The sequence below is a fragment of the Mixophyes fleayi genome, chromosome 11 (assembly GCF_038048845.1).
Source record: "Mixophyes fleayi isolate aMixFle1 chromosome 11, aMixFle1.hap1, whole genome shotgun sequence".
Classification (NCBI taxonomy): domain Eukaryota; kingdom Metazoa; phylum Chordata; class Amphibia; order Anura; family Limnodynastidae; genus Mixophyes; species Mixophyes fleayi.
The window spans coordinates 56,449,450-56,474,380 of record NC_134412.1 but is presented as its reverse complement, the minus strand read 5'-3'; the positions used below and the strand labels follow the sequence as shown (position 1 = coordinate 56,474,380).

The following is a 24,931-nucleotide window of genomic DNA, read 5'->3' as shown; positions in this document are numbered from 1 at the left end:
GGTTTTGCAGTAGGTGAAGAAAGAGGGCATCCCAGTCATTTTGGTAGCTACAGATTGGCCTTGAAGAGCTTAGTTCACCAACATTCTCTTTATGGTGGTGGGTCCGTTGTGCCATTTGCCGCTCAGACCAGATCTTCTAGGTTAAGGGCAGTTTCTACACCAAGGCTTAGAATGGGCTGGCTTTAATGGCATGTCTGGTGAAACCATGATCCTTCGAGCAAAACAAGTGTTTGTAAAACATTATTTGGGTTAGGCCAAAAATTATCACAGGGTCTGGAGAACATATATTTCCTAGTGTGTGAGAGAAGGGTTTCCTACATCTTCTTTTTGTTTACTGAGGTTGTCACGATCTGCCTCCTGCAGATCATGTCTGCCAAGTACTATGTTGGACTTTTGCATTTATATGTATCCAGCTTGCAGTACCACTGTTCCACCATGGAGCCACTGTGGTAGTTGGACTGCTTTCCTACCTGCCAGAGCTAAGCTCGTTACTCCAGGATGCTTGGCATCTGTCCCTGGCCTATAAAAGAATGCCTGTTCCAGCAGCCTTTGCCAGTTCATCTGTTGCATTTAGGGCTGCTGGTTTTTCCTGTGTAGAAATCCTGATTGATTTCCTGGTTTTGACCTCTGCTTGGCTCCTCATTTTGCACCTCATCTTATGACCCAGATTTGGCTTTGTTGTGACTTCTCTTCTGCCTTCTCCTGGTATCGTGGTTGACCGTGTGGCTTTGACCCCTGGCTTGTTTGACCATCCTGATTTACTATGTCTGCATTCCACTGCACCACAAGCAATCCAGCATCTACAGTCTGTGGCATATCCAGATCCTGTAAAAGACAGCAGGTGTCCAGCGCTGGGAAAACCCTCTATCTCTATATAGCAAAACGTTTCTTGATAAACTTCAAAGATGTTTGCAATTTGATAAAAAACACACATTTATTAGAACCATAGATTCCTATATTAAAATAAACATACCTGAAATACATACAAGTCTATACAATGATATATAGTGAGCACATTGGTTCAATATGAGGCTAAGGTGTATTTATAATGTATAAACCTCCATATAAATCATGGAACGTAGGATCCGGATAATTAGTATACAACTAAACAGGACTCCATGGATCATGGATATTCTAGGTTTCCATAATTGAAAAAACAACAATTTTCCGGAGTACTTTCAAAAGTGCATGCATGCATAAAAAAGAGAAAAAGAAGAAAAACAAAATCCGGACATAGAATAAATGGTCTTGTCAGACACACATTAAGAATAATAGTATTAGTAAGTTCCAGAGTAATGGATTAATCATATGTTCGTAATAAACAATTGGTCTCCAGCTGAGTGAAACAAGTATTACAATGATGTAAAGTTCCGTTGGTTCCACATATACTTAGTATGATTGATAAAATCCTTCTTTTAACATATACGGGAATTGCGTGGCATCAGATATTTTAAAAAATATATAATATGCTGGAATCGCTCTTACCACATCCTATAGCTCTCAAAGGAGGGTAAACGGAGAACGTGATTCCAATGTTGTTTTGCGATCATCCCTGGACCTTCCAAACCTCCGATGGTATTTCCGTCAGGGGAGTGCAGTGTATATTCTGACCTCCAGGGAACCATATGATGAATTATTTGTTCCGCTTCAGTCAAATGCAATTGAAGTTATCAGGGCATATACTTATCAGTGTATTCTTATACTCCACACAGCGCTGTGTATAAAAACAGGTGAGAGGAAAATCCTTAGCTGACGCGTTTCGTCCCACAGGTAGCGGAACTTTCTCAAAGCTAATACCCCGATATTCTCCAATCTTATTTATAGTGCACATGGGCGTGGTTATCTTCCAGGTGACGTTCACCTTCGAATACACTTCTTCTTTTGCAATTTCCCCATTCCTTTTCAGGGAACAAAGGTATATTGGATATACATCAAAGCATATATATATTATATTGTTTTTATTTTATGTCTATATTTATAAGGTCCTCCCATTCTTCACTTATCCCGTTTTTTCCTCCAATATATAAAAGAAGAAGAATAAGGGAAAACGGATTGTAAAGTCTTCCAGGTGGGAACGATCGTAAATATCTCTAAAGGGCAGATGATGTCTTCCAATGTGTTATAAGGGTTCTTTCTATCTCCCACTAGTTCTTTCAGTAGAGGATGACAACATTCTTCATAGAGTTAATTTGTTCATAAAAATTCATAGATTCCAAGTTCACCCTGACCTGGACTTGATGTTCATATATCAAACATTACTCATATTTTCTTCTCATGTCATATATAGTACTCCTAATTACTTATACTCATAAATTTTCTCATATAATTCAATTTCTCATTGGGTCTGCTTTTATACAGTCCCAAATATTTAAATATTAATAACTCAAGACAGACGCATCTCTTACAAACAATACACATGATGTTTCATATAGAATAGATATCTGAAATATCCAATCAGTGCTCCCAAAGATGTTTACATACTTATATCACCTTTGGTATATGCACTAATTTGTATCACAAAAATCTAGAGCCTCATTTAACCCATTTGGGCAAAGAGTCCCTAATTTAAAAATCCACGAGGATTCTCATAAACAAATCCTTTTGAACCTATCTCCTCGTCTCACAGTAAAGGATACATGTTCCAAGCCTACAATCTTAAGGCATTCTGGATTTTTTTCATGGACTTCAGAAAAATGTCTTGAAACACTGTGCGTTAACAGACCATTCAAAATGTTCCGCCTATGCTCGCGGAACCTTGTTTTAAGAGGTCTAACAGTACGACCTACATACTGGAGCTTGCAGCTGCATTCCAGCATGTATACGATATAGGAGGTGTCACAATTAATAAATTGTTTAATCGAATACTCAGTTCCACAAGAGTTAGATCTCACTTTATTAACTTTATTCAGAATATGACCACAGGTCAGACATCTGCTTTTACCGCATTTGTAGCACCCCTTAGGTCTATCGGGGAGCCACGTGTCATTTGTTTCTACTCGCTCTCGCTTAAGCATGCTCGGGGCTAGTATTCTCTTTAGGTCTAAATTTTTCTTAAAGATCACCTTCGGTCTGTCCTCCAAACAAGTTTTTAATACATTGTCTTCTTTTAGAATACTAAAATTTCTTTTGACAACATTATGGATCTGTTTCGATTTTGCATTATATACTGAAATAAAGGCCGGATTATTGTTATCAGGTTCCTTTTTTCTTTTACTACTAACTACTAAAGATCTTAATAATTCGTCCCTATTTAATGTAGAGGTACACTGAACGGCCTCACTCAGTAGGTTCTGAGGGTATCCCCTTTTTTTAAAATTATCCAACATGGTCTTAGACTGGATCAGATAGTCTTGATATCCAGATCCTGTGTCTGCAGTTGTTACACCTCTGTGTCTGATCCAGTCTCCTGGCTGTCTGCCTACCTGTGACTCATCCGGTTCCTCGTGCCTCCAGAGTAAACCAGGTATCCTGCATGGTTTCTCTGGCTTCCTGAGTAACTCTTGCTATAACTGCCATACTCTGCTGACATGTATTTAATGCCTTACCTGTTATTGCATCCCTAGCCTTTGTAACCTGTGTAATAATAAACCACTTCATTCCACTTACATTCTTTCAGTGGTTTTCATATTGGGAATCCTGACAGGTTGCTTATGATCTTATGGAAAAAGTTGTGTGCTACGGTTCAGGTGTCAGCACTTTGTCTTCCTTCAAAGAAGACTGGCTCTGTTACCGGATGTGCAGACTCTTTTTGCAGGGTGTACTTAATGTACAACCTCTTATGTCCCTCTGATGGCCCCTTGGGATCCCAACTTGGTCTTGAATGCTTTGCAGCATTCACCTTTTGAACCCTTGGATTCGGTTGATTTGTAATTCCTGACATGCAAAACTGCCTTCCCTTTCACCAGCTTTGACCTGCAAGTCTTCTCTTCTAGATCTTCATGAGGATGTAGCAGTTCTTCAGACCAAACCTTCATTTCAATAATAATATATAAATCTTCAGAGGCAGAGGGCTTTCTTCACTGGTTGTGGTCAAAACCTTGCAGACTTTGTGCGTAGAACTCGGGACATGTGCAAGACGGAGGATCGTTTAGTCCTCTATTATACACACAATGGATTGGCTGGCTTCAACATTTACCATTGCAAGATGGATTATGGCTGTAATCTGTCAGCCCTATAGTGTAGCAGGGCAGCCTGCTCCAGAGAATCTTCAGGCTCAGGTAGAATCTTCTACCAGGTCAGCGAGCACTTCTTGGGTGGCACAGCATGGTGTCGGATGGCTACCTGGTCCTTTATTCACTCTTATACTAGATTTTTGTATATGTTTAGTGTGTTTGCATACAAGGATTCCATTATTGGGGAGAAAGGTGCTTTGCGCAGTATCTTCTGAGCCCCAACGATGATTGCCGTTTTTGGGACGTCCCCAGTGTTCCCCAATGGATGATTGGGGGAGAAGGGTATGAGGAGGAGGAGGAGTTGCTGAAATAACTTTGCACAAGTTACTCTAAACATAATGATGTGAGCAAACGGTTTATATATATATCTATTACACTTGTGTGAATGCTAAATCTTCTAAATCCCAGGTAGAGGATGTCCCTAAAAACTATTTTTTTTTTATTTAATTCAGAGGTATTGGACAATATAACCATAAGTGCTGCTTACAATCTATATAGAAACACTTAAACAAAACAAAAAAAAGTGGATTGCTGACAACAAACTGATACCATTGTTTGTGAAATATAGTCTTGTCCTCTCTGTATCCTGGTTCAATTCCTAAATCTCTAAATATTCACAAAAGTGAATACTGAAAACATCAATTTCTGATTTATCATGAGAATGTTATTTGTTGGCAGCATGCTGTATTCTTTCAAAGCAGTAAAAAGCTTTTTATTCCTATTCTGGTGTACACATTTTGTACCTGTTTGTTTATATTTTGGCCTGTGTTCAATTTGGGATATCTGTAGCCTTTTGCTTTCATATCATAAATACTTTTGTGAAAGTAAACACTTTGTTTCAGTTAGTACTAGCCTCCTTACTGTCAAGGTTAAATTAAATATGCCCATATATTTCAACAGAGCTGTGGCTAAATTATCATAAAGAATCTTTTCAAAAACAAAAAGAATCACACAACATTATTTGTATTGGAATGCGTCACTTTACAGTTCTTGTCCACAATCACATTTGAACATTTATAAATGGAAAACTTTGCAGTGTTTTATACAAGTTGTGGAGGCTTTAGGCCTTGCATAGAAGATATAGTGTTTAATCCATCCTGATTTTCTTGTTCTGTATTAAAAAATGGATGGTAAGACAGTGGTGTTTGTTTGTTTTTTTGTTTTGTTTTTTTAAAAAGCAGAATTTAATTTGTGTCACAAACCTATAAAGAATGCCGCAATGTGGTTTTTATTTTTAATTGCTTTTTTTAATTTTTTTAATTTGTTTCCAGGTGCGTTTTGGGTTGTATTAGAAATGCAGAGACAGTAACCAAAAAGTAGAGATGAGAGCAGTTGTTTGAATAGGAAGGTGGCAGCAATTCTGTGGTAAGAAAATAACTTGTAGAGGGTTGGACAGGGTGCAAGAGGTAATTTATTTACTAATAACTGATTTTACTGCAGTTTATTTAGAGATCAGTCTGTTAGAATTGTGTGTGATTAATTGGGTATCAGAGTGACGAGTAGGATACTGGTTGTTATAGTATATATAGTATAGACAGGGGCAGTATGGTGGCTAAGTGGTTAGCACTTCTGCCTCACAGCACTGAGGTCATGAGTTTGATTCATGACCACAGCCTTATGTGTGTGAAGTTAGTTTTTTCTCCCTGTGTTTGTGTGGGTTTCCTCTGGGTGCTCCGGTTTCCTCCCATACTCCGAAAACATACTACTAGGTTAATTGGCTGCTATCAAATTGACCCTAGACACTCTCTGTCTCTGTCTCTGTCTCTGTCTCTGTCTCTGTCTCTGTCTCTGTCTCTGTCTCTGTCTCTGTCTCTGTCTCTGTCTCTGTCTCTGTCTCTGTCTCTGTCTCGTGTGTGTGTGTGTGGATGGAATTTAGACTGTAAGCTGAAATGGGGCAAGGACTGATGTAAGTGAGTTCTCTGTACAGCACAGAATTAGTAGCGCTATATAAATACCTGATGATGATGATGATGATAGATATCTGAACTATTCAGTGGCAAAAACGCAGGGTGCTGTATTACTCTGAGCAGCACACCCCAAAATAATAGATTTCTTGCTTTTAAAATCACAGGTGTTTCACTGCAAAAAAAAATGCCAAACACGGTCATGCATTATCTTTAATTTTCCTTGCACCACCTTCTTGCTCAGAGTGGAGGTCTGTCACCTTCCAAATCAGCCACATCAGTGCACTAACACTGAGGCTGAAGAATAACTTGGGCACTCACAAAATCCTGTGGAGAGTCTAAGGGTATACATGAGTGCTATATGCGAGTCTGACGTTTCAGAGTCTGCCACTCTAATTATAGAGCAGCCTTCTTCCCAAATTTCTCAACAAATTGAAAATGTGAGGATCAGTAGTGGTGATGATGATTTAGGGGGGAAATTGTGGAACTGAAAATGAATTTGTTGTACTTGAACTAGATAACGAGGAGGGTGATGATTGTGTTTGAAGTAAGGCAACCCCCAGGGATATCACCTTATGCCCATGATGAGCACATTGTCATGCCAGGCCATAAAACAAAAAAACCAAACATCTTTTGTTTTGAAATATTTTTTTCCCCAACCAAGACAACATTTGTAGAGGCGTCTGTAGCCTTTGTGATGCCACAATATGTAGCGGTAGGAACGTTGATCATCTAGGCACATCCTCCATAGTACGTTGTTTGCAATGAGTTCATTCAAGTCGTTTTTCAAAAGGTGGAAAATTGTTAGCAGCCAAATGGATAAATCACAGGCAATCTTCACAGTCAACACCTTAATTATCAACCTCCTCATTATTAGTGCGTAGTCCAGCATCCAATTTTCCCAATTCCAACTGTCTCTCCTAATGCAATCCATGATTCCCAAGAGACATCTTTGCACGCTACAGCCATGGCCAAAAACTTCTTCTGTGTAGGAATATAGCTGCTGTATGGCTGTTCCTTCAGTGTGGACTGGCTGCAGCCCACGATGATTCAAAAACTGCAGTCTGGGACACTTCAACAGCCCCATTCATTTTTGCCTTAAATGTGGAATGGTGAGAACAAGCAGGTGAAGTTTTCTCTGAGTTGCGATAAGTATGTTCAGCACCTCTTTGATCGACTGAAACTGGGTCAACTGGTTTACCAAATAAAGTTCCTGGGCTCTTGTGGGTGGCAAAGATTTTTTTAGCGGGTGGTAATACCAAAGTATTGTGTTTCATTCACTGGCTATTCCTGATTGCTTTCGGACAATCTCATATCCACTGACCAGTATGACCAAGCCAAGGAGATGGTGGCCTTACGGCTAACGTAATAGGGTTACATCTTTTCTAGTTTGCTCTTATGAAGAACATGGGCAGGCGGGCATATGCTTTCCGAGCCGATCCCTTATAGGCTGCTGAGCAGTCTCACTCCCTGCCTAAAATTTGCCTGACCGCTAACAAACAGTCTACATCCACTCTGGTGGTGTTTCTAGAAAAGGCCTCTGACAGGGTTGTTTAATACAATAAACTTGGTGGTGCAGAATTTCTTAAAAAAATTACAGCTTGGTGCAGACGATACACTCTGCGGCTCATAAAGTTTCTGGGCATTTTCGGCGTTCAGCGACCGCATGTAGATCATTGAGGCAGCTTCCAAAAAAATTACTTGCTATGCCACTGAAGCAAGAGGTAGTAGCAATCTGGACTTCCACACTTTATGCACACTGCTGTGTCATTATGCTCAATAAGGATTGTATCTTTTATTAAACTGTTATGCATTTGTACCGCTGCTCTGTCACTAATTTTAGCCAGTCAGCTTGCTGCAGCCTTTGGCCAGATTTGGTGTAAATGTTGACAATTGCGAAGAGATCATTAGACAATAGGCTGTAAATGAATGTTCTTGCTAACATACTGTTACCTATTTTTCACAATTTTGAATTAAATCCAGATCCAAAACAAAACACATGACGTCTTTTGACCAAATCGAAAACACAAAGAGGGTTTTAGAACCAAAACAAGGGGGTCTGCGCACATCTGTACCAAAGAGTGCAAAAGTCTGCAGCATCAAAAAATAATCAAAAGTAACAAAGACTGTGGGTCTGGTTTAAAATTGGGTGCAAATTTTGTCTGGGTGCAGAATTTTCAGCCGGCCAAACCATGTTGCACATCAAAAGTGGCACACGTACTTTCCAGCTCTATTTTTATACTGTATTTTAGAGTTGGGCTAGGCTGCACCCTCCTCACAACTCTAAATCAGGCTTTACAGGTAACATTGTTACATTGAGTAGCTGCTCGAATTCTAAATTCGACCCCTGTGTTTCTTTGCAGTTTAAAAACATCAATGGACCAATGTTGACTATGCACCAGCTTGCAGACTTCTACTAATATGAATTGCTATAATGGTGTCTGTGTTTGTATTTAGACGGAGGGGGTGAGAGTGTCTGTTAAAGTGTTGTCTGAACATAAAGGAACGCCGCTGCTCTTTGTCGTCAGACAGAAGGAAGCTGTAGTGTCTTTCCAAGTACCACTTATCCTCAGAGGCCTGTAAGTAGCAAACATTCTTCCCTTATTTTACCACAGTATATTTTCCAAATGCCAGACTGTTTTGGTACTGTATTACTATACTGCATTGTGCCTTTGTCATTTATTATCCCCTATAAACAAGCACTCAATGCTGTGCTCTTCATTATTTCTCCACACACACACACACACACACACACACACACACACACACACACACACACACACACACACACACACACACACACACACACACACACACACACACACACGGTCACATAGTCACATTTACAAATCTTCCTATTTTCCCCAGGTACCAGCGTAACTACCAGTACCAGGATGTTGGACGCACATTGTGCCAACCACCAACTAGGGCAGAATCAGAATCCTTTTATGTTGATGTGTCTACCTTGTCGGAAAAGAACACCACCTACAGTTTGCGTGTCACACACGTGGAGAGTTTTGTGCTGCGGTGAGAAACAATGTCTCTGCATGACTTTCTGTATATAGATACGCGTGTCTGTATCAGTGTGAATTTCATGAGTTTTTTATCTTTGTAGGACAACAGAACCGTTCAGTTTTAATGCAACTCCTGCTCAGCCTCAGGTATAATGTGTAAGAGGTGGCAAGTACATGTTTTTCTATTCGGTGAAGATAAGGTTTATGTCTGTGTTTGCTGTTGTCTTTATTTTGATGTATTGTGTTTGTGTATCTGGAAATTAATAACTAGCTGACTCCTAAAGACAAAATGTACTTTCTTTACATGCTCAAAGCATGAGTACTATTCGTTCTGTGTTGAACAAACACAATAGAATGACCATTTCATGATTACATCTTTTGAGACCACATTTCACAATTTTTCTATGTCTCTGTTAAACACACAATACTTTTTTAACTGCTTTATATAATCAAGTAACTTTTACATTAATTTTTTAAAAAATAATGCCCCCCCATCCATCCTTACCAGAACTGTGGGGTGCATCTTCTGTACTGTTGGAGTCTCTGATTTAAGAAGAGCCCGATCTGCTAGTAATCTGTACCTGATTTTAGCAGGGACCCCAATAATGCAGAGAAAAGGGGTCCCAGGGGAAGGGCCTACATAATTTTACTATTCTGAGTAAGGAGGTTTAGGCCACATTGACCATGCTCCTTCCAATAAATGCTGTATTTTAATTATTTCTACAAAATTAAACTTGAACCCCACCAAATTAAACAGACAAAACTAACTTGGGGAGAATATAAATTGCATTGTCATAAAATACACCAACTCAGATGATTGCCAGAAAACTAGCATAGAGGAGCAGGATTATTTGTGAAGACTGAGCCTGAAGTAGGAGTAGGACAGGCAATCCAGGTGTCCAAAACTTGCAAAAAGTATCAGATCAGCCTCTACTCATGGAAGTTGGGAAGTGTACCTTCACCAAGCTCAAGCACTTGGAATATTGTGAGCCCTTTTAGTATAAAAATCTAATAAATGATGATAAAAACATTCTCTTATTTCTCCCAGTTGCACAACATCTAGTTGACATACTTGAGGGTAGACTACCACTGGTAGGTCTAAATTATGACTAGAAAAACTTTCACCACAATGAAAATATGTCCAGGCAGTCCCAGATTATATGGTATAAGGAACCTGTAACTGCCTGACACTTATAACACGAGTCATCAGCTGCATGTCCAGTTCTGAAAAATTATTTGCAGGTTTACATGTACTTTTATAGAAGATTTGACAGTTATAGGGTCCTTAACAAAGCTACATAATTTCTTTTTTACATTCTTTTGATAGGCAAGAATGTCTAATGCGTTTGATAAGTTTACTAGAAGCTGACATGCCAGCCCTTATTAGAACAAGTTACACTACACCTGAAAGGGATTGTGCACCTGAGAAAGCACCCAGTACAATACCCAGGACCATTCCTCCCATAAGGCTAGGTGACAACTTCGTCTCAAATGGTAGCATCCTGTGGGCAAACCTTTACTCTTGGTCCTCAACTTTCTTCAACCCTACAAATTCACTCACCAACTTCTCTACAGTAATTGAGTTTTTAAATTATTTCAATAACTCTAGTACAGTTACTGACAGGTTGGAGTAGTGTAAGCTAAATCTGGTGACATCAGAGATTTCCCCAAGCAATACAAAGATAGAGGTGCTGCCAGGGTTTATCCCTCTTTTTCTGCCCCTTTGCCAACCTCCTAATAGGCGAATTCAGGTTGTTAACATTAACTTTTAATTTGTAACCTATAAGAATAGGAGAACAAATATAGAAATAATCAATTTTAGACCTCAAACACACAATTGTTTGTCCAATGGGAGCTTAAGGAGGACTGACTTCAGTTGGGAAATAGGGAATGGAGAATTAATTGGAGTTAAAGAATGTCCTATAGGCAGGGCCTTTATTTATCTGCAATTGTGAATAAGGAACAAAAATTAGCTAATGTATATACAGCAAAGTCCTCAGTATAGATGAGTGAAGCTGGTATTCCTGGGTGGGGAGAGGCTGACCCCCTGCACCTGAAGTAAAAATATAGGGATCTGGTATTAGGGACCCATATGAGCAAAATAAAACCCTACTAATATGAGATTTGCACAGGATTGAGCCACTGAAAACAGTCTAAAGTTTTGAATAGTTTGATCCTGCTGATTGAAACAGTCGTCCAGTACAATGACCAATCCGTATGATGCTAGGGTATAGTCAATCCAACTGAGGAGGGCATTGGAGAAACTTGGAGAGTAACTGCTTAATAGAACACTGTGGGGCAGCGGCTATCTTGGCTGAAGTTTTTTTTACTTTGAGATATGTGGAGTCTGAAGTGTCCAATAAGAAGATTGGTGGTCCTAAATGGAACTCTGAACAAGCCAAAGGAAACCATATTCCTTGTGATCCTGAAGTGGGGTCAGACATAACCTAGGGGTCAGTGTCCAGAGCAGTGTAAAGTATGAGCTAGCCAGGGCAGGCTGAAGTAAAATTTTGTGCCAATCCTGTGCCAAAGGATTTACCCAACCCTATGCGGTGGGCTGAGAGCAAGGGTCGGGTAAATGAGTGTCATTGAGACGCATACATGTTATAGCATACAGGACAGGGGCCTGCCTTCTGTGAAGACCTGGGGGTATATTTACTAAACTGCTGGTTTGAAAAAGTGCAGCTGTTGCCTATAGCCACCAATCAGATTCTAGCTATCAAATTATACAAGATAAGTGTCTTCATGATTTCCTGTAGATCTAGCCTCTTATCAATAGTGAATGAAACTATATAATGAAATAATGGAAGTAGCATTAAGATATATACCACTGAGAAAACATTTTGGAAAGCATGCATGTTTTTTTTTTTTTTTCCTTTTGTTTTGTAAAAATACATGTACAGATCAGGGGCTGCTCTTGGTCTCCTGTCTATAATTTCTTCTGGTAATATTTGTTTTAATAAGCTGTTTTAATTGACAGAAATTTCTAGCAAATCTGTTTCAGGACATGTATATTGTTCCTGGTAGCCCTCTCATCCATATCCTTATTCTTAAGCCCGTCTATTGCTATCCTGAGTGCTGACCATTCTTTATCAGGCACAGCTTGAAACTGGCAAGGCCTTAGCTTCTAAGGTACCCAATGTATTTCCTATGAAGATGAGTTCCATCTTTTAATTCATCTACAGCTTTGCAGTGCACTGTTGAAACGTAACCTTACTGTCTTGTAAGAGGCCACTAAATAGCCACTGCACGCCTAGAATGACCACCTCCAGCGCGAGATCAGGGCTAGGAGAGGGTTGCGGGCTGTGGCTAGGTGGCTGCTGAAGAAGGCCTGGTTTCATTTGCTTCTTTTTTTTTTTTTTTTTTTTTTTTTTTTTTTAACCAATCTTCAGACATCTAAGAGAAAGATGGAAGGGGATGAAATAAAACATCCCACCTTGGTATGCCATAATTGAACCTTTTAGGCGTTGGCTGCCAGAATTCTGTATTGCGCTGACACTTCCTTCCAACATGTGTACACGCTGCCCTCACTGCGCTCATGTATGAGAATGCAGCTTATGTGAATCCAATAAAGTGGAGTGATGTGAAATGCAGTTCTACATTTTGTTTGTTTGGGGATGCAGTTAGAAAATGTGCAGCTTACACCCAGGACCTAAGTCAGAAAAGAACTATCATACTATAGAAGAGAAGAGGCACTAATACCGTATATAGAGTATGTAAATATTAGGCAGTATCTTCAACTTATTAAAATATGCAAGATATCATCATTACATTAGTCTATTTAATTTTAGCTCAACATATCACTTTACTGCATTACTAAAAATGTAATCTATATAAAATATAAGGGGCTTACATTTACAAAACAAAATAGACGTACAAGGCGTAGATGATGATTAAAAAAAATTGCAATGATGGGGGGCTGGTATGCAAACCTAATTAGTATGTACATTTTCTAAATCTTATTTCCTCTTAAGTGATAGCGTATAGCTGCTTGTTGGTGGCTGCTAATTACTTCCCCTATATTACATATTACATAAGAGTTGGCTGAAGATTTTGTGGTCTTGTTTCTATATTAAAGTGGGGACAGTTAAAAAAAAATAAAAAATATATATATATATATTTAATACGTAAATATGTTTAATTTTTAGAACTATCTTTTGCCTTTTTTTTCCTTCTGCTAAACAATATATCTGTCTATGAGGAAAAGTCATGTGATAAGTGTCCTGATTGTGTATACTCTATATGTGAGAATGTCCGTGTTGGTGAACTCGGGAAATATGTTAGTATGATGTGGGAGTGAAAGATGTCACAGATTTTTTTATTTTTGATGGACTGTGCTGCATATTAATATATGATCTCTATTATATTCTATTTATCCTGTTCCTTTTTGTCTGTTTGCAGTATTTTAAGTATATTTTTCCTGCTGAAGTGGATTCCGTGATTGTAAAAGTCTCTTCTCCGTCCGCATTCCCCTGCTCGGTCATCTCAATACAGGATATTCAGGTGTGCACACAAAATTGTGTATAAATGGCTTTTGTCATATTGGGGAGTTCACTTTGTTCACTGTGTGTGTATAGTATAGATATGGGATTAGGGCCGCATAGCCTCTAGCTTCAAAATACATGCATTTTACTAGCTTTTGTGACACTAGCACAAAGCACGTAAACAGGGGTTATATTGATCACCTTCTGACTCACCTTCGTACTTGCATATGGCAGTGTTTCAGCTCCGTTTTCCAAACTCTGTCTGCTCCCTTTTGTGCTCAGCGCAAATCTAACACATTTGAGGTTAACTTTCTTTTTTTTATGCCGTGTGTGTGTGTGTAAAGATATAGTTTCATGTAAGAGATTGATTTATGCAAGTGGAAGAACTAATGCCGCAGTTTTACAATGTCAGTATTGTAATGGAGATCCCTCGGCACAAATGGAACCAAGTAAAAGGAGTAACACAGTAGTATGTATCGCCTTATAGAATTAATGCGAATCAACCTCATGTGGTTCTACTCACCTTATGTTTCTTCAAAAGCACAACGTTCTTTATTGTGCTGACTTATCTATGTGGTAGTCCATTATCTCCTTATAAAAGGCAGAAGAAACATGACTGTGTTTACTGTATAAACCAAATGATTTGTCTATTATCGGGTACTAACCTGATATATATCTTAAAAAATGAACCTTGTAATATTCAATGTCCCCATATCAATGAACATCCAGACCTCCACAGATGTTAAGATCATGCTTTGTACTGAATACTTAAAATACTGCATTATCACTCATAAGCTTATAATGAATGAAACCTTGCCCACTTGAGGAACGACAAGTGGTTACCACATAGCCACTTAAGGTTAATTGTCATTGATTCTTTAGGATAATACACACTATTGTATTCCCTTTTTGTTTTTTTATTCCATTTGCGTCACGGAATCTCCATTACAATTTGATATTCCGTTGAGGTGACTCCAGGGAACCTCTATAGATAATCCCTGCCCCGCCCAATCAGATTCGCCCTCAACCTCGAATGTTTCAAATGCTTCCTCAAATTTCACCTTTTCACACTTGCCTACTTGGACCCATCCTAAGACCATTCCCTGCTAGCCCTCCATCCGCCGATTTCACTCCACATATATTGTCTTCATTTACTACCCTAACCTTCTTAATGTTAACTCTCTCACAAGTTTGGTTCTCTCCACCTCCTAACTCCTCATCCTCTTTGTAATGTTTCCTTTGTTCCAGTTGTCGTTTTATGTAGTCACTTTCTCTATATTCCCTTGTATTGACTTTTACTGATTCTGTTGTTTCTCTTGTCCCTTATCTGTATTTTTGCAGTTTATTTTTTTTGATTGTGCGGCACTGCTGATTCTATGGCGCCGTATAAATAAAAATATTATGTGATAAGTGTCACTTCAAATATTTTTCAGACGCTTTATCCAAGGAAGGGACACTTTACATATAGTTGTGAGATGGCAATAGATTTTTAGGCCTCCATAATATTGTTTCAAAGTCCAGAGACTGTTATTTAATCACTTTTTTTTTTTTTTTTTTTTTTTTGCAGTGCCCAGTGTATGACCTTGATAATAATGTGGCTTTTATTGGCATGTATCAAACCATGACAAAGAAAGCTGCTATCACAGTTCAGGTGACTTTGATTTTTCTATTACTTTACTTTTATGTTTAGTCTACCTTGCATGTCTCAATGGATTCATTGCTCCAATGTTTGCTGAATATGACTGACTGGCTCCAGTGGCGCACGCAGGGGGGGTTTCTGGTTCTCCAGAAACCCCTCCCCTCCGCGAACCAACGGTACTGTACAGCAGCCGCGGTGCTGTCAAAGAAGCGTCCGCGGCAGTGCTGTATTGTAGTATAATACAGCACTGCCGCGGATGCTGCTTGACAGCGCTGCGGCTGCTGTAGAATTCAGACTCGTTGAAATGGAGCTGCTGCGCATGCAATCTCGCAATATTTTTTTTTTTTTCCGGGGGGGGCTCTTAAGTTTTGCACAGTATTGTTCACTTCAGAGATTTATTGTATATTTTTATTGTATTTGTTTTCCTTTGTAATCTGCATCTCTCCACTTTGCTTTATTTAATTACTTGGGTCCAAAGTAAAACCAGTCGTGTTTTTGTCCACGTAGCTACTCCATATTTGTTACGCATCTTATCTTATGTAAATACAATATAAATATAATGATTTCATACCTTTTTGCTCTTTCTGCCACCTTTCAGAGGAAAGATTTTTCCAAAGGTGGTTTCTACGTTGTGGTTGTTGTGAAGACTGAAGATGAAGCCTGCGGTGGGGGGCTGCCATACTATCCATTAAATCCAGGTAATGCATTCTGTCCCAAACATTCGCTGTCTGCTCCGGTCTTCAGACTGCTATCCCTTCTAATACTTGTGGGTGTGTATTGTAGAAACTCCAGTTGAGCATGGAGATCGCCAGAAGACCCTGGAAGTCCTGGTCAGCCCAGCAATTAGCCGTATGTAGAGGAATTGGGTAATATTTATTATGTTTATTCTTCTTGGTCATGTTAATCATGTGTTTTGTGTTTATTTTTTCAGGAACTACATATGTTGGTGGGATGCTGTTCTGTTTTGGTGTTTTCCTATCTTTCTACCTGTTTGCACTAATTATTTATTGCTGGGAGAAATGGAGGTAAGAGCTGAACGATGGATGAAACAAAATCTGCTAAGTGTTGTATGTAACTACTAAAATAAAAGAAGCCCTTGTATAAACTGGGGATACAAGCAAACGATTCCTCACAGGAGTTGGTTTGTGCTTAGCGGTTACCATCGCATCATATTTAGTCCATGTATACAGATGCTGGTCTTTTGGATAGTCCCACATTTTGTCCAGCAAGCACTTAACGACTATTCATAGGTGTGATTGAGAAATGTTGCTCAACTTGCTGATGCGTCAAACAGCGGTTATGTTGATTTTGGTGTTGGAAGTCTGATATACAAATACTGTATCATCAGCTTGGGGCAGCTATGGAGAAAATAGATTTTCGGAGTGATGCCTCCGACAACATTTTCCACAGTCCTAAAAATTACTTCAAACATTTTGTGATTTTGGAGTTGAGGTTTTTCCATTAAAAAATAGTGATGTTTTTGATCGAATGATGCTGTTTTTTTATTTAGTTTTGTATTTCGTCATTATGGTGTTTGCCTTATTTTGGTAGCTTCTTGTTTAACAGCGAATGTAACGGAGTATAAAGAGAAAACATATCCTGTGATGTGCGTAATGCGTACGGATGTATGGTATATTTATTTTGGCATGAATTTGAAGAATAGTCAATTAGAGTTTTGTGAACAAATAAACACAGGCTGAATACCTTTTATTGAAGGTACAAGGTTTTGAAAATTATAGTATATACATTTTTTTGTGTATTAAAAAATGAGTTACATATTATACATGTGACTGTAAAATATTTGTATAATTTTGCAAATGGTATCTGTATAAATGACTTGTTTTGACTTCACACTGCGCATACATGGTGGCTCTTAAGGAACAGTCAAAAAAAATAAAAAAAAAGTAAACGTTTTTTAACGTACCTAAAATAAACAGTAGTTGAGCAGATTTTCCTGCAGTGCTTATTTTAGAGAACATTGCTAATCCCCGCTTAAATTGAATGGTGTCATGATGTTTGCATTCTCGGCAGCCGTAACAGATGCGTATTAGAAGGAATAACAGCACTTCCTACAAACTGTTTAAGCACACGTCTTTTAATCTATCTAGTCTCTTTTCTGTTTTGATGGGTTAGTGCAGATTAGATGAACCATCACATACAGACTTGATCTCCTCTGGTACAATGCACATGGTGGATGGCAGCACGGCATGGGGGGATGTACAGTGTGTGCTATTTTTCCAACATGCTGCTCATCAGTTTCTTTGGTAAATTGGCAAAAAAACAGAACAGAGGACATACAGGTTAAAACGTTTGCACAAACCCTAAGAGGACTCAAGCTGTTACTCTTTGCATTTGATTTATCTCTGACGTCCTTTATAACGTGTAATGTTTATATCTGATCCCATTTAATAATGTAATTTGTGTATCCTAAAAGGAAATATTTGGAACACATCTATGAAATTACCTAGGGAAACTGTCCATAAACTGCCTTGGTGATGTTTTATGTAAATGTTTTGACCTCAACAGTAAATTAGTGGTTTTTGTTTCAGGTTTTTTAGTTAATTCTGGTGCTGATAGCCAGCATTGTTGTTTTATTATTTTCAATCTTTTAAGCTTTAAAAAACATGGACAAACAATGGGAATATGAGGGAACTGACCGTGAGTGTACAATCTAGCTTTGTATGACCTTGGAGTGAGGGTATAAACCTCTTTGAAATTATGTATTGGTGACCATGAGTTTGACAATACATGTGAATGCACTTATGAACACTGCTGCATTTGTCCCTGCTGACTTGCTAGTGACAACATTGTTTGTCATTGTGCTTTAAATGGTTAAAAAACCCAAACTTTTACGGTATTTTTTTTTCTGAATGTCAAGGAAGGGTGAAAGCCTATTTTTCCCAGTGATTTGGTGGAGGCAACAATGCTACGTTTTAAAATTAATTGTTACATCATATGTGTCCTTAGAATTCTCTAACAAGCAGTTACTAGTGTTTAATGTCATATAAAGTAAGACACAAGTATCTGCCCAGTCAGAATTCTAAAGCCAGGTAATCTATGTATATAATTATATAGGAAAATCGGGGATGATGATGGTTTTTTTTGTGTTTGTGATGTTAAATAATGACCAAATTTAAAAAGTGTGTTGGATTTTATAATGTGTGTATATTTTATAGTTTTAAAAATATTTTTTATACTCTAATAACTTCCCAGGATCGGTAAGAATTTTATAAAATGTGTTGGTCATTAGTTGAAAAAAAAAAAAAAATTGCAACATTCTATGTTTGTGCAAAGAAAGGTTTGATGTTTCTGTTTATTTGATGTCATTCTGTCTGCTTGTTTATACAGAAAGAAGAAAGAAGCAGGTTTGCTGAATTCGGAGGGAACTTTGAATGATGAAACAGGTAATCTACACAATGACATACAAAGGAACATGCACTTTGGATTGGTAACATGATTGCTTTTAAAGAGATGAATAATTTAGGCGCATTTAGCTGAGTTGCATTTGAGAAAAGATGATATTAGAGATTTTGAAATGGGCATATTTAGGTGTATTAGTAGCTGTATAGTGAGTGTTGTGAATAGAGGGTAAATATAGATAATTACTACTGATCCATTGTTACTAGTTATGTAATATACAACTTTGATCTGAAGATTGCGCACTGCAAAAAAATCCACACCGTGTAGGAACAAAGTATATCCTTTCCTGTTCATTTATACTGTTGATGATGAACACACATTTTAGGTATTCTGTATTAAATGTCAATTAAGCATCAGTTGAAAGCACTGTTGATAGCATTCCGGGTTCAGGGAAAGGATGGAAGATGCAAAGTGCAATACAAATGTTCAGTATTTGCATTATGTGTATAGCAGGCTTAGGAAGTGACCCTATGCATCTCCAGCTGTGGACTTCTACAAATGTTGGAATGTCACAGGTTCGGCTAAGCCTGCCCTACACACATTGTAAATACGGCCATTTTACTCCACATAAAATAGCAGAGAGGACATATGTAGCATCCAGTGCAGAGAGTGAGAATCCATCCACCTCTGTAGGAGTAATGTCAGCGCACAAAGCCTTCTAGTAGCCAGCGCCCATCTCCTCTCCCTTAGGATTGACACTGCATTATAGAGACTCGAGGCATGTAACAGCCAGTGCCATCTATTATATCTTTTCAGTTGTGGTCAAACATGTTACAATGGCTGGCCATAGTAAGTATAGAAGCCATACCTTTTGGCTACAATCAGGTGTAGATGCCTATGTACACAGTGGGGCTTAAATGCACCCCCTGTAAGCTATAGGCCATTACCTGGTTCTCTGGCCGAGAGGCTGACTGCTTGAAGCCCAAGGAGCTTTGTACCCCCATTGTGGTTTGAGCCAGGGTTGCCCGAAAATGCCCTAGGTGATGGAGCACACTTTTTGCATGGAGTAAGGCAATGTTTGCTACAGCACTTTGAGTGGCACCACTTTCCTTTGCCCTGGCCTTTTAGCCGGGTGCAAGGACAAATTTTAGATTTCCATCCGAATGTCTGGGGCCTTACACACTGCACTACACCTCCGCTTTTAACTCTTTTTTGTGTTTTTGTTATGTTTTTGGAGGGTGGATGGTTGGACTCATATGGGTCTCCATCCTCCCCATGTTTGTTGGATGCCTCTACTTATGGGGGGACTGAAGTCTCATGGAAAGGTTTCGGCAGACTGCTGGGCAATTGGGCCCATCAAGCCTTGTGGCGGAGGTGGACCCAAATATCTTTGCCTCCTAAGGATTTTGGAGGTTGGGGGTGTCAAGGGGCTCTCCTAAGTTTAAGCAAAGAAGGCCATGTAGACCCTTGTCCCTTTCTGGGGCCTTTTGGCACCTGGAGGATGGGGAGGAACGGGGTCTTTTTCTCCTTTTGGAGAGGGTTGAAAGGACCAAGCCCCCAGCCCAGTGGGAGCACTGCACTGAGTGATTGGAATTGCGCACCTTGAGCTTCAATAAAAAAAAAAAAAAGTATAGAAGCCATATATTGTACGATGTGCTAATTAAACTTAGAATTTGTTTTATTAAGCTGGATTAAAACTAAACTGAATAATATACTTGAAATAAGAGTTTATCCTTGATTAAAGTCCAAAATACATTTATTCACTTGCATTAGGCTGCAATGAGGGTTGTGGTGGTTTAATTAAACAGGCAAATAGTGACTGACAGGTTTTCAGTCTTGCTTTGCAGAAAACTACTGTCTAGATTAATAGATTGAACCAGAGGGTACAGAGATTCCTGTATTTAGATTCATTTAGGACAGTGTCCTAAATTCTAGCAGGAGCTTCAGATGTCTGCAGTGGATTAAGGAGGAAATGTTTACTTCTTTGACCAATGGTAGAATGTCCAGTAAATGCAGAGCAATGTTACCTTTATGATTCATATCTGAGAATGTTAATTTTGGAGTGTGTTGGCCCTTTAAAGGACAGAACAAGCTTTAGAAGTGTGCTAGTTATCTTTTATATGAACTGTAAGTGCATTCAATTGTGCTACAATTAGGTTAATAACTTATTTTTCTGCTTTTAATGTCTACCGTTTCCAGCCTCACTGCTCGGTAAGATTTCTTCTGGAGGACCCAGATAGTACTGTGGGTAGCACTGCATGCAGTTTAGGTGCTTGGTAACATATTGGCAAATAGTTAAGACCACATTACATATGGTTTGTTGAATTTCTAACCATTTATTAATGCCACATTAAAAATAACTAATTTCTCGCTTGGTTTTACTCCATATTAAATATCTTTGGCAGTATTCTAACACCGGTATGTAGCATGTACACACCAGATTTTATTGTGGCAAAATGATGTGGTCTGCAATTGGTAGAAGTCACATCTGAGCTAGTGGAGAAGCTTCACAAAATGTGTTGTGTACTGGAACTAACTTATACTCACAATGTTATTTCTGCTACACTTAAATATTTCTTATTGCCCTAAAGTGTGGAATGTAATAATGTGTATAGTTAAAGACAGAGTAATAGCACATATCTTAAAGGAAAAACTTCCAAATATGTTTTTCCAAATGAAAATTTCAGCATGGTCAATACATTTTAGCAAATGTTAAAAATTTAAGGAATATCTGACCATCGTAAATGTTTTCGTACAACTGTCATCCATAAAAAAAAATGCATATGATTGTTCTCTGCTGACTGTATACAACATTTTTAACTGTGTCTTTAACTATCCAACAAATATTTTTTGTGCCATTGTACCTGCTCTTTTCACCTTTTGAGAATGAGCATGAACTTGTATAGAAGTGGATGGGAAAACCTTTTGTGTGTACATACCTCCCAACATAGTATGTTTGGGAATTGGGAGATGACTATGCACCCTCTATAAAGGGTGTGAGGGTGTGTGACGTCATCATGTTGTGGACGGGACACATCCCACGTCCCCGGGTGGCATGCTTAGTGCTTCTGAGGTGCTAGAACCCCCCCCCCCCCCCCAACTTAATGCCCCTCCCCTGAATATACCTTTACATTGCTCATTCCAACATTCCCGGCAGTCAGGACAGTCCATTGGAATCAAATCTCTCCCATTTAATTTGAGTCAGTTGGGAGGTATGTGTGTACATTACTAACTTGTACAGTCTACAAACCAACTCCCAGCACTCATCTGTCTCTGCACCTTGCACTCTTTTTTTACTCACTGTTTTGTTTTTACTTTTAGGGAAGTCTTCCATAGCTCAGAGATATGATGGGTGTGGTTATGGTTCCCTGGGTAAGTGTCAAGTCAGAGAAATAACAATGGCAATGGATAATATTCTACCCAAATATTGAATGATATTTGCACATGTTCATTGTCTGTCTAAATGTTTTCAGGACTTTTGATTCAACAACCAGACTGACAAAAGATGTTGGCTGTTTTATAGCTGGTTTATTGTCAGAAAAACACTTTGAGATTACAAGTAAATCAGGTTTAGTTAGTAAATATTCACTTGCCAGTAAAAGGTGTGGCCCACTGTCACGGGCACTAGGAGTTTTGCCCAGGATCTCACCAGTTGACTATGCTTACCAGAGGGGCGGAGTTTGCACAGCGGTCCTCTGGCAGCAGGGTGAATAGTGGAACGTACATAACAGCAGATGGAGAGAGGATGCCAATGAAATTGATGATAGTCAGTGACTTGCAGCTATTCTGGTAGATGAGTCAGCGACTTACATCTATAGTGGAAAGGCAGGTTTGAACCACGAAGACCAGGGTGGACGTGAGCAGGTGAAGGAAGGTAACGGGAGAGTCAGTGGTCTGCGGATAGCAAGTTGTACCACTGCTGTGATGGGAAGACTTGTCCAGGTGCAGGTAGGTAGCGGGAAAGTCAGTGGTCTGCGTATAGCAAGTTGTACCACTGCTAGTAAGTGAGGAGTAGTTCAGGTGCGGATGAGTGGAGGCAAGAAAAGGGTCAATAACTGTAAGAAGACACTGAGAGCACAGAGGAACTTGTTCCAAAACAGATATGCAGCGTTACAGCTAATGGTCTATAACGGTATGTATACCGCTGCTGAGTAGAGAGGCTTGCACAAAGCGGATATGCGGGATAATAACTGATAGTCAATCACAGGTTTGCATATCGCTGCTGAGTAGAGAAGCTTGCTTCAAACAGATATGCAGCGTAACAACAAATAGTCTATAGCGGGTATGGATACCGCTGCTGAGTAGAGAAGCTTGTCCTAAGCGGAAATGCAAGGTAACAGTTGATAGTCATTAACAAGTAAGCATACCGCTAATGAGTAGAGAAGTTTGTCCACAAGGATATGCAGGCACAGCAGGGGCGCTGAACGGCTGTAGCGGTATGGGAACCGCAGGTGAGCAGAGCAGGTAATCAGAAGCCAGCTGAGGACACGAGCAGGATACCGGAGTCTGTAGCGGGTATGAAAACCGCTGATGAGCAGATTAGGTAATCAGCAGGAAACTGAAGACACTAGCAGGACACAGGAGACACCTTCAGAGACTCACAGGGAATGAGACTCAAGATCAGGCAACGATGTAATGAGCACAGGTGCCTTAAATAGGGAGAGGTGCCTGATCCACCAATTAGATTAAAAGCAAAGGTCATAAGTTCTTGGATGCTGCGCATGCGCAGCATCCAAGATGGCGGACGGCCGCGGCTCAGGACAGGCGCCGGCAGGAAGGCTAGAGAACCACGCACCAGCGCAGAGGCACTCACGGTCCGGTGAGTGACACCCACATCCTTCAGGTTTTTGTTCCTAGGTGAGAACTCATTCAACACATATGGTTGAAACCTAATGGAGGGGCTGAAGTGGAATAGTCACAGCACAAGAAAATCTAATCTGTCTAAGGAGGTCTCTAAAGGACGTTGGCAGCAATACTTTTTTTTTTTCTTGACCTACATCCAATTTTTTACATGTAGCCAATTTAATGCAAGTAGGTGACACGTGTTATATATTCTATTTGTAATAGGGTATGAACACAACTGTGTTGGATATCAATAGAATGTGCGAAATATCACATTCTGATTGTTTTGTGCGGCTGATTAAACAACGATCATGAGTGTGCTAAGTGGAAACACTAAATATAAACCTTCAGTCTTTGCTATCCTTCTGAGACTCCCACAAATGTCTTGACACTCCTTATCTATCTCTTCTCAGTACAGTGTGCACTGACCTTCATTTACTGGAAACAGTGCTGTATGTTTGGTACAACAACAACATATTTAAAGTCTGTGTACAAGTTACTTGAATCCTGTTAACTCCTTCCCCCCTTTACAGAGCAGCTAGCCCATGCTAACGGTGTTCATATTATAAATGTTGATATCAAATAAATATAAATCAATCACCCTGTGTACGCATCGGTGGTAATCGTATTACTGATTACCACAATTTTATACCTACAAAAAAAAACGATTAGCCAAAAAACCCAAGTGTATATACAAGCAGACTTGCCTGAAAGATGAAGATGCAGATGTCCGATGGCACCGCAGGCTGACGGGCAGTGATTCCGAATGGACAGCTCTCCGACACTTGAGTGTGATGTGTCCGCGACTTAGATGTATGGTAATTTAAAGCAGCAATGTCCGGACCCCGCAGCCTAAGTGTTGAAACACTTAAGTGCCGGAGAGCTGTCCATTCGGAATCACTGCCTGTCAGCCTGCGGAGCCATCGGACATCTGCAGGTAAGTCTGTTTGTATATACTTCGTTTTTTTGGCCAATCGTTTTTTTTTATAGGTATAAAACATGTCGGAAAATGGAATGGACATTAATTTTGTTATGTGAAAAAAAAAAAAGTACACCCACATTCGAACCTCTGGGTTCTTGTTTTTGTTTTTTTTTAACATAATTAACAGTCTGTTTCTTACTGTCTTAACATTTGACATATCTAACCTTTTATTACTAATAACACACATCAATCAATTTTACTTTTATTATTTACTAGCTGACATACCTGACGTTGTCCGGGTTTAAATCTTTAAATCTTTAATTTATCATTGAGTTGGATGTAACGGTCAACCTTTTAAAAATAATTAGCAGCTTAGAAGCTTTTCCAACACACCAATGATGTGGCAGCCCAGTGTCATTTTTGTTTTTATATAAAATGACCTCCAAATCCATCCAGTGGAAGGCCCAGAACACACCCCCATGGTCAAATTTCTGTTCAGCGTACACCAACAGAAGGTCCGACAGAGACCCTAACCCCCCCCCCCCACCCCCGCCCCCCTAAAACCTAGCCAGGATTCAGCTGGACCACCTCACG

General features: G+C 39.4%; 1 protein-coding gene across 2 annotated transcripts in view; it reads left to right on the top strand.

The window, feature by feature from the left end:
- Positions 1-24,931, top strand: part of SIDT2 (SID1 transmembrane family member 2) — a 63,476-nt gene that overhangs the window by 17,333 nt on the left and 21,212 nt on the right. Inside the window, exons 3-13 of one of the 2 annotated variants that reach the window (XM_075190107.1) lie at positions 8,534-8,655; positions 8,945-9,103; positions 9,192-9,237; positions 13,492-13,593; positions 15,142-15,225; positions 15,812-15,911; positions 15,997-16,062; positions 16,145-16,238; positions 18,562-18,617; positions 20,773-20,784; positions 21,895-21,945. In XM_075190107.1, coding sequence (XP_075046208.1) covers positions 8,534-8,655; positions 8,945-9,103; positions 9,192-9,237; positions 13,492-13,593; positions 15,142-15,225; positions 15,812-15,911; positions 15,997-16,062; positions 16,145-16,238; positions 18,562-18,617; positions 20,773-20,784; positions 21,895-21,945 — 892 coding nt within the window. The remainder of the gene's footprint in view (positions 1-8,533; positions 8,656-8,944; positions 9,104-9,191; positions 9,238-13,491; positions 13,594-15,141; positions 15,226-15,811; positions 15,912-15,996; positions 16,063-16,144; positions 16,239-18,561; positions 18,618-20,772; positions 20,785-21,894; positions 21,946-24,931) is intronic. The other variant, XM_075190108.1, reaches the window with a different exon arrangement.